Source organism: Jaculus jaculus, chromosome 15, assembly GCF_020740685.1.
Source record: "Jaculus jaculus isolate mJacJac1 chromosome 15, mJacJac1.mat.Y.cur, whole genome shotgun sequence".
In the NCBI taxonomy this organism is placed as follows: domain Eukaryota; kingdom Metazoa; phylum Chordata; class Mammalia; order Rodentia; family Dipodidae; genus Jaculus; species Jaculus jaculus.
In genome coordinates this window covers 62,588,978-62,598,211 of record NC_059116.1, presented here as the reverse complement: position 1 = coordinate 62,598,211, position 9,234 = coordinate 62,588,978, and the positions used below count along the sequence as shown (strand labels likewise).

The following is a 9,234-nucleotide window of genomic DNA, read 5'->3' as shown; positions in this document are numbered from 1 at the left end:
GGGCATAACTATCGAGGTACTTCGCCCTTCTGGAAGCGATGGGACCTGGTCCCTTTCGCCCTGTGTCTTAGACTGTGTGCTCCCCTTTCCTGCGCCCTCTTTGTTCCTTTGCTCTCTCGCATCCGCTGGACCCTCGCTCCCCCCTTCCTGCTGTTTGCGGGCGGGTCTCCCCACCCACCCACTCCCTTCGGATCGCAGCCCTGAGCCCCGCCCTCCGGCCCCGCGCCTCTTCCCACGCCCCCTTGGAGAGGTGCCAAGGACCACTTCTCTCTACTTTCCGGAGCTCGCCCAGCTCCATCGCACGACCCTGCCTTTCTCAACACCCAGAAGGAGCACAGCTCCGGCCAGGCCAACCTCTGGAAAGCCCCGGAAAGCACCAGCCCAGCCCCAGAAGTAACGGGACAGTGCCTGGTCCGAAGCCGCCCAGGAGAAAGGCTCGAGGGGGCCCCCGCCCTCAGCCCCCGCCCACCTCCTCCACTTCTGGCCTGGTCCCCATTGGCTGGCGCGCTCCGTGGCTAACTTGGCAGTGGGAGGGGACCCTCTTTCCTAACGTGGTTATAAAAGCAGGGCCTTTGGCAGGGTCTCGTCCTCTGCCACTCCTGCTCCTGGGACCCCTCACTCATCTCTCCCAGCCAGCCAGGCAGCCATCGCCACCCTCTGCAGCCATGTCCACCAGGTCTGTGTCCTCATCCTCCTACCGTAGGATGTTCGGCGGCCCGGGCACCTCCAGCCGGCCGAGCTCTAGCCGAAGCTATGTGACCACGTCCACCCGCTCCTACAGCCTGGGAAGCTCCATCCGCCCCAGCACCACTCGCAGCCTGTACTCCTCGTCCCCCGGGGGCGCCTATGTGACCAGGTCCTCGGCGGTGCGCCTGCGGAGCGGCGTGCCGGGCATGCGGCTGCTGCAGGACTCGGTGGACTTCTCGCTGGCCGACGCCATCAACACCGAGTTCAAGAACACGCGCACCAACGAGAAGGTGGAGCTGCAGGAGCTCAACGACCGCTTCGCCAACTACATCGACAAGGTGCGCTTCCTGGAGCAGCAGAACAAGATCCTGCTGGCCGAGCTCGAGCAGCTCAAGGGCCAGGGCAAGTCGCGCCTGGGGGACCTCTACGAGGAGGAGATGCGGGAGCTGCGCCGGCAGGTGGACCAGGTCACCAACGACAAGGCCCGCGTCGAGGTGGAGCGCGACAACCTGAGCGAGGACATCATGCGCCTCCGAGAGAAGTAAGGCCGCTCCCACGCGGGGCGCGGGGCGCGGGGCGCGGGGCCCGAGCGGGGACCGCCACGCCCTTGGGGACGCGGCCCGGGCGGCGGCTGTCTAGGGGACAGCCGGAGGAGGACAGGGCCGTGGCTACAAGCCGCGCAGCCCCACCCAAAGTCTAGAAGCTAGACTTTGCAGTTAGCATTTCCCTTCTGGCCCCACCCATCTCCCAAACTCCGTTGCAAGTTGCAGACTTCTTCGAACTGCTCTGCTGTCTATACTTCAGGTCCTAGGACGCGATTAGTCGAGTCCCCTAAACTTTCAGAACGTTTCCCGGCCCCTTCTGGCTGACCGCCAGTCAGCAGACGGGAGGAGAGAATGGGGAAGGCGCGAGACAAAGGAAGGGCTGTGGCTTCTGGGGGACTGGGAACAAAAGGGAGGGATCGCGGCGCAGGTCTAGGCGGTGGCCGCTGACGGCCTTCCTCCTCTGCGCCCGGTTGAGACGCGCGGTGCCCAGGGCTGCAGTTCCGCAAGCCGCAGACGTCGGTGCGGGGAGGTGGTGGCCGGCGGTCCTCGCCGGCGACGTGGTGGTTGGGTGTGGCCGCCCCGCCCCGCCCTGGCGGTTTCCCAGTTCCCCTTTGGTTAATGTGCAACTGCTTCAGATTGCAGGAGGAGATGCTGCAGAGAGAGGAAGCCGAGAGCACTCTGCAGTCTTTCAGACAGGTTTGTAGACTCTTCTCTCTTACAGCCGGGAACCAGCCAAGTCACCCGCACTTCTCAAGGTTTTTCATCCAACTTTATAAAGTATGAAACTTCCCGTCTGTGCGTAAAGCCCCCTAGCGGATGAAAGTCCACACAAAACCCCTGCCAAGCAGGTCTCAGAACATGAAGATTTTCAGCTTTTGCTTTTTTCCCCCCAGATTTTTCTTCCTCAAAAAAATTCTCCGTTTATTTTTCAAAAATATTGACATTCTGACTTGGGATGGCCACAGTTTTATTTAGATTATTCTTTGAGAAAGGCTAATTTACACAGTCACAAAAGCACAGTGACGCCCTAAAGTTTGAAATGCAAAATATTGAAGGATAACAAACTAATACTTGGAATTAAGCCAAGTTTCTTTTCTTTACTGGAAGTCATATTGCGACATAAAAGTTATCTGGAGGAATTTCCATGCACAACTTTTGTGATCTATTGGGGTGAAAAGGAGCCATCTGTCCCCGCGGCTGAAGGGTATTAAGGGGTTTCTATGGGCTTCACTATGGAATGTAGATAGACATTCTGGCAAGTGTGGTGGATAGGGACAGAAATAATAGGAGTCTTTGTGTTCCCAGAGCGGCTTTGCAACAGGCTACATTCTTACTGAATATGTAATGATGTAAGCACTGCTCTAATTGGACACAAGTATTTGGTAACATCCGTTATCTAATATCTGGCCCAGACTTGTGAAGTATGCGGTATGAAGAGTTCCTAAAACTACAGCCATTCTCCACATTTTGAAAAGCCTTTCTTCATTGCGTTTTTATAATCATTTAACACTCTCCATATTAAAAAATAATCCAAGGCTGAAGAATGGAGTTTTCTGTGAAGGGTGTCTTTGCTACAGTTAGGTGAAGATAAAGGACTGTTAACTCCAAATGATACCCCAAAGCAGGAAGATGACCGGAATAGTTTTGTCCTTACCAGCACTTGCTAGGACTGCTGCAAAGCACTCTTAGAAGACTAGTCGAGGATAACATTTTTTAAGTTGTTTTTTTTTTTTTTTTTTTTTTTTTACTTATTTGAGAGAGAGAGAGAGAGAGAGAATGAGAGGGAGGGAGAACATGGGCGCACACCAGGGCCTCTAGGCACCGCAAACAAACTCCAGATGCACGCACCACCTTGTGCATCTGGCTTACGTGGGTCCTGGGGAATTGAGCCTCGAACCGTGGTCCTTAGGCTTCACAGGCAAGCGCTTACCCACTAAACCATCTCTCCAGCCCCTAGGGTAACATTTTAACAGCAAAACATACTTGTTAAATTGATGGAAGCAAATCAGTGAATAAAGTGGTTCATTTTAGTCACCATGCAACAAATGATTCCTGAGATGTTTTCTACAGAGGAGTGAGTTAAATAAAGCAAATTAATATAAAAGATACCTCATTTATGAACTAAAGAGAATTATTTTATTCTCTTAAGTGAAATGGAATGTTACACAGAACTTTTAAGAAGAGGCTAGCTAAATGTCTTTTATATCTTCTTAGGGATTAATGGCAAGCACAAATGAATTGTAAGGATATGAAGTATACTGCAAATATCAGCGCTTACAAGATAAGGAATATAAGCCCCCTCATAATATTTCCCTGACGGAAAATAAAGCCTTTGTTGAAAGATTGCACGTTCTAGTTTGGAATGTGTAGTTGTACATCTATTTCATTCAGTGTGTTTCCACCAGTCATTCTAGAACAGGACAAGTGACTGAACTGACAAAGCGACAGGTACAAAAGCCAGGCACACCGGCAGGATGAGGGTTTTCTGGATGACTTTTAAGGGGAAAATTCCAGGGAAGACAAAACAGATACAGTTCAGAGTTCTTTTGTCTGATAAGCATATCTTTGCCAATGCATACCTTGAATTTGATATCTGAATTGCTGCTTAATGTAAATTTAGCCTTGTAATCTGAATGGTAGAGAACTAGATGCTTGCCTTGGACCCCTGGGATGAGTATCAGAAAACTTGCACAGGGAAAGCAGGAGAGCTTTCAGATATGCTGAAACTCGTGAGGCCCAGACCTCTATGCTCCATGTATTCATACAGCCATGAAGTTGTGAAATCTAATAAACCCCTACCATGATATGATTATAAAATAATCTGTAAATATTGTACATTGGATTTTAGGTTTGTTAATTAAGAATAAAGCTTCGTTGGTAAATATGTGGGTTCAATCATAATTGAGTGCACTTAGCCATGTTGACATGTACACATTTACTTTTTACTGATCTGTTAGTTTTTCCTCAGTGTAACACATTGGCTCTCAATCCAGAGTTATAGTTAAGATAAGAAATAATATTGGAATATTGCATCAGGTGAATTACAATTTACTCAAGGGCCATGTATTTGGTCAGCACCTTTACTGTAGTAGAGATTAGGCTCATATGATTAATTTTAAGTAAATAAATGAAATAAAACATAGAATTTAGCATCCTCCACAACCTCTTTTTTTTTTTTTCAAAATAGGACGTTGACAATGCTTCTCTGGCACGTCTTGATCTCGAGCGTAAAGTGGAATCCTTGCAAGAAGAGATTGCCTTTTTGAAGAAATTATATGATGAGGCAAGTTTAGTAACACCCTCACCCTGTGAATGAATGAGGCTAAGTGGTCCCCATATCAGGCACATCTGACCTCTGTCTGTCTGTTCTAGGAAATGCAAGAGCTGCAGGCTCAGATTCAGGAACAGCATGTCCAGATCGATATGGATGTTTCCAAGCCCGACCTCACGGCTGCCCTGCGTGATGTCCGCCAGCAATATGAGAGTGTGGCTGCCAAGAACCTGCAGGAAGCAGAGGAGTGGTACAAGTCCAAGGTATGCAATGAGTCTGCAAGGCTACAGCAAAGGGAAAGCAACTTGGTATGAAAACACCAAACCAGGCCACGAGTCCTCAGATATCCTTTGGCTCAACTCAAAAACTGGCTTTTGGGACATTGTTGCAGCAGTCTCCCCACCACTCAAAATGTGCAGGTCCCTTTCCATTCACTGTGTTGCACCCTGCTTTGAAGACATCCCTAACCACCATGCCCTTGATCTCTCCCATTCTTTTTTAAAATTTATTTATTTTTATTTTTATTAGATATGGGCATATTTTGTATGTAAACAACACATGTTGTTACTGTCCTTTCCCTCCTCCCTGCCACTGTTCTGAAGAAGCCTTCCTCACTGGGGATGCAGGTCAACCCCATGGGGATTGTGGGCCATGCATCATGAGGGCAGCAGTCAGTTATGGGGGAGAGGCTCTTACAATCTTTTTGTCCCCCTCTTTCACAAAATTCCCTGAGCCCTGTTGGGTGCATTTTAAGTCTACTTCAGTGATGGGCACTTAGGAGCCTCTGGATCTCTGATTTGGTAGGTGTTGATGTCCTCAATGTCTTTCTCCATCACCCTTGTGCTGATACCAGGTTCACTGCTCATTTCCTCAGTTCCTCTGTGCTTTCAGCTGGGCTGGGGTGGGGTGCTGGGTCGTTTATCTCCTCAGGTCCCACTCCTGTTCTGCACTCTGTGCCCACCTTTGTCCCACGGGGAACCCAGACCGGGGTGATCTCTACCATTTCAAAAGAAGCGCAGTAGAGTGAACACTGTTTAAAAGTGTCATGCCAGCATTCCAACTATTTTTCTCTAAAATGTAGACATACGCTAGAAAACATTAAAAAAAAAAATGAGGGACTCGGATGTGGCTGACTACCATGTCTGATTTCTCCCTGACAGTTTGCTGACCTGTCCGAGGCTGCTAACCGGAACAATGATGCCCTGCGCCAGGCAAAGCAGGAGTCCAATGAGTACCGGAGGCAGGTGCAGTCTCTCACCTGTGAGGTGGATGCACTTAAAGGAACTGTGAGTACCACCCAGCAGTAAAAAGGGGGAAATAGTGAGCTCCGCTCCTTGCTGTTGTTCAGATGACAGTTGAAGAAAAATTTAAGGTGAATGGGAACATCTAACTCAAAGTTGATGAATTATCAAGATAGACTCAAAACTACTTAATAGTCTTAGCTTTTTAATAAGATGGATTTTGGAGCTAGTTATATTGGTGCATGCCTATAATCTTAGCCTTGGGGAGATAGAGATGGGAGTCTGTGAGTTCAAGGCCTGAATAGCAAGAAGAACAAATAATCAGACAAAACCAAACCAAAACATGGGGCGTGTTCTCCACCCAAGGTTAGGGTGGCCACTTGCCACTAAGGGAAATCATTACACATGGTCTTTAAGTGGCTCTGGGAGTAGCTGGGAGTTTGTGGAAATTACATTGGATGCCCTGCTCATTTGCTGCAGAATGAGTCCCTGGAACGCCAGATGCGTGAAATGGAAGAGAACTTTTCCCTTGAAGCTGCTAACTACCAAGACACTATTGGCCGCCTGCAGGATGAGATTCAGAATATGAAGGAAGAAATGGCTCGTCACCTACGTGAATATCAAGACCTGCTTAATGTTAAGATGGCTCTTGACATTGAGATTGCCACCTACAGGAAGCTGTTGGAAGGCGAGGAGAGCAGGTATAGAACACAGACTTAGACGTGGTCACAAACAGCTTCCGTTTTCTAGCTACTCTCCCACTCTTTCTATGGATACCAGCTCACTCAGTATTTAAAATGCTGCTTCAAGGAAGCCTCTTGCTGTTCTTTAAAGAGGAGTAACCTCAGGTTCAGAGAATATCCTGGTAGTCAGAGCTACTTAAGTAGTGGAGCTGAGATTTGAACCTACAATTTTTGCAGAAGCCAACACCCTTTCTCCTCTGCAATGCCTCTAGTTCATGCCCTTGTGAAGAAAATTCTTTGAATATTTTAAATGTGTTGCTATGACCAACTATGAATAGATCCTTCTGAAACAAATTTCTGACATATGAACTGCAAGAGCAGATTTTGATTTTATGAAAACAAGAAGTCTGTAAATTTGTTCCCCTTGTTGTTAAAGTGATTTGCCAACAATTTTACTATTCTTCTTTATCTTTTTATAGGATTTCTATGCCTCTTCCCACCTTTGCTTCTCTGAACCTGAGAGGTAAGCATTTCATTTCCTTTTGTAAAAACTAAAAAAAAGTCACCAGGTTGTAACCATTTTGTTTCTGGTAAAGCTCTCATTTTAAAATAATACTTGAAAAATGCTACACAATAACAAACATTCCAGATTTTATTTTTAGTTCTAGTTTATATTTTATTTTTTATGTGGTGATGGAATCAAATATAGGTTCTTACACATGCTAAATAAACACAAACACTGAGCCACACCCTCAACCAAATAGGCCTAATTTTCAATCCCAAATATATTCTTGCATTCTTGGCCACAAGTTAAATATAAACTCCTATTTCTGTTTTGCTAATGGAGAGCACTGAGAAGTATGGCCTTAGCTTGAGGCTAATGAGGTATTAGGTACTATGTGGATTTTGTTTGTGTGTTTGCTTTTTAAGTAAAGAGATTTTATCGAGAAACAGTGAGAAAGCCTGGAGTGTCAGGGCAGCAATGTCCAGGGTTTTGGCTAGCATAGCAAGGAGAGAGAGAAAGGGGGAAGAGAAGATGATGCTTTCTGAGCTTCATCCCAGCAAAGTGGGAGGTTTAGCAGTGCAATCCGTAAGCAGATGTCAGGGACTATACAACCTTGAAGGATTATTTAGAAGTAGTACATTAAACAAATGCAAAGATAACATAATGCTTAAGCAAAATTGTTCAATTTTAGCTGCTTCATTTTTATTCATTTCAACCTGCTTCTTTGTTCAGAAAGTAATCTGGACTCCCTCCCTCTGGTTGACACCCACTCAAAAAGAACACTTCTTATTAAGACCGTTGAAACTAGAGATGGACAGGTTGGTATCTTTAAACTATTAAACTATTTCAGTAGATGAGCTGAATGACTATTAAGGATGTTTTGATTTTGGACATGTGGTCTTTTACTATCACCATAACACACTAAATTTGTTCATATAGCAAAAGGATATGACATATGATCAGTTTTTTGTTAACAGGAAAAATGGTTTCAATTAATTATAATTATGAAATATTACCTTGCACAAAAATGTAAGTTGTACTTGCCATACATTTTAGTATGCATTAATTGCTTTTTAACTTGATTTCTTAGGATTATTATGGTCTTCTTCATAAACACAGCTTTTCATAATGTTTTCTGGCTATATATCACAGCATTTCATGGGTCATTTATGGTACCCATTGGTGAAGGGCATCTGGTATATGTCTATGTCTTTTTGCTATTACTCTTGCAATGAAGAAACAGCATAAGTTTCCAATGTACTTGTACAATGAATTATATGTGTTTAGTAGGCTTTCTCTTACTACACCTTATAGGACAACAAAGTTTTGAACATAGCATCCCATTTGATTTGTGTTTCCTTTCTTTTTTAACAGGTCATCAATGAAACTTCTCAGCATCATGATGATATTGAGTAAGACTTGCACACAGTCAGTGCAACAATGTAGTACCAGCAAGAATAAAAACAAAACCCATATCTTAAAGGAACAGCTTTCAAGTGCCTTTCTGCAGTTTTTCAGGAGCGCAAGATAGATTTGGAATAAGCTCTAGTTCTTAACAACCAACACTCCTAAGAGATTTAGAAAAAGTTTACAACAGAATCTAGTTTACAAAGAAGTCTTGTGCTAGAATACTTTTTAAAAGTATTTTTGAATACCATTAAAACTGCTTTTTTTCCAGCCAATATCTGACCAACTTGTTACTGCTTCAATAAATCTTTGGAAATACTCTTTTGATGTGTTGTTTATTTTATAATATCTGAAACATTCTCTTTGGTCATTTTGGTTAATTTGCCATTAAAATCATGTTTAGGTTTTAAGTTAACAAAATCAATTAATTTATTCTTATAGGAGTTTAAAATATATTTTATTATTCATTTATTTATTTATTTGAGAGAAAGAGAGGGAGAGAGAGAGAAAGTGAGAGGCTGGGCAGGGTGGTACACGCCTTTAATCCCAGCACTTGGGAGGCGGAGGTGAGGATCACCATAAATTCAACGCCACCCTGAGACTACATAGTGAATTCCAAGTCAGTCTGGCTAGAGCTAGATCCTACCTTAAAAACCAGAGAGAGAGAGAGAGAGAGAGAGAGAGAGAATGGGTATGCCAGGGCTGCTAGCCACTGCAAACAAACTCCAGATACATATGCCACCTTGTGCATCTGGCATTATGTGGGTCCTAGGGAATTGAACCTGGGTCCTTTGGCTTTGCATGCAAGCACCTTAACCACTAAGCCATCGCTTCATTCCTTTACAGTACTTTTTACTGTAGCCTTTTCAGCTTTTACTTTTTAAAAATATTTTTG

At 44.9% G+C, this 9,234-nt stretch overlaps 1 protein-coding gene across 1 annotated transcript; it reads left to right on the top strand.

The window, feature by feature from the left end:
- Nucleotides 1-569: 569 nt before the first annotated feature.
- On the top strand, nucleotides 570-8,660 carry Vim (vimentin). Its single transcript, XM_004662353.3, has 9 exons — nucleotides 570-1,228; nucleotides 1,868-1,928; nucleotides 4,420-4,515; nucleotides 4,605-4,766; nucleotides 5,664-5,789; nucleotides 6,225-6,445; nucleotides 6,907-6,950; nucleotides 7,665-7,750; nucleotides 8,307-8,660. The coding sequence occupies exons 1-9, from the start codon at nucleotides 666-668 to the stop codon at nucleotides 8,346-8,348; spliced, it is 1,401 nt and encodes a 466-aa protein (XP_004662410.1). The 5' UTR covers nucleotides 570-665; the 3' UTR covers nucleotides 8,349-8,660.
- The last annotated feature ends 574 nt before the right edge of the window (nucleotides 8,661-9,234 follow it).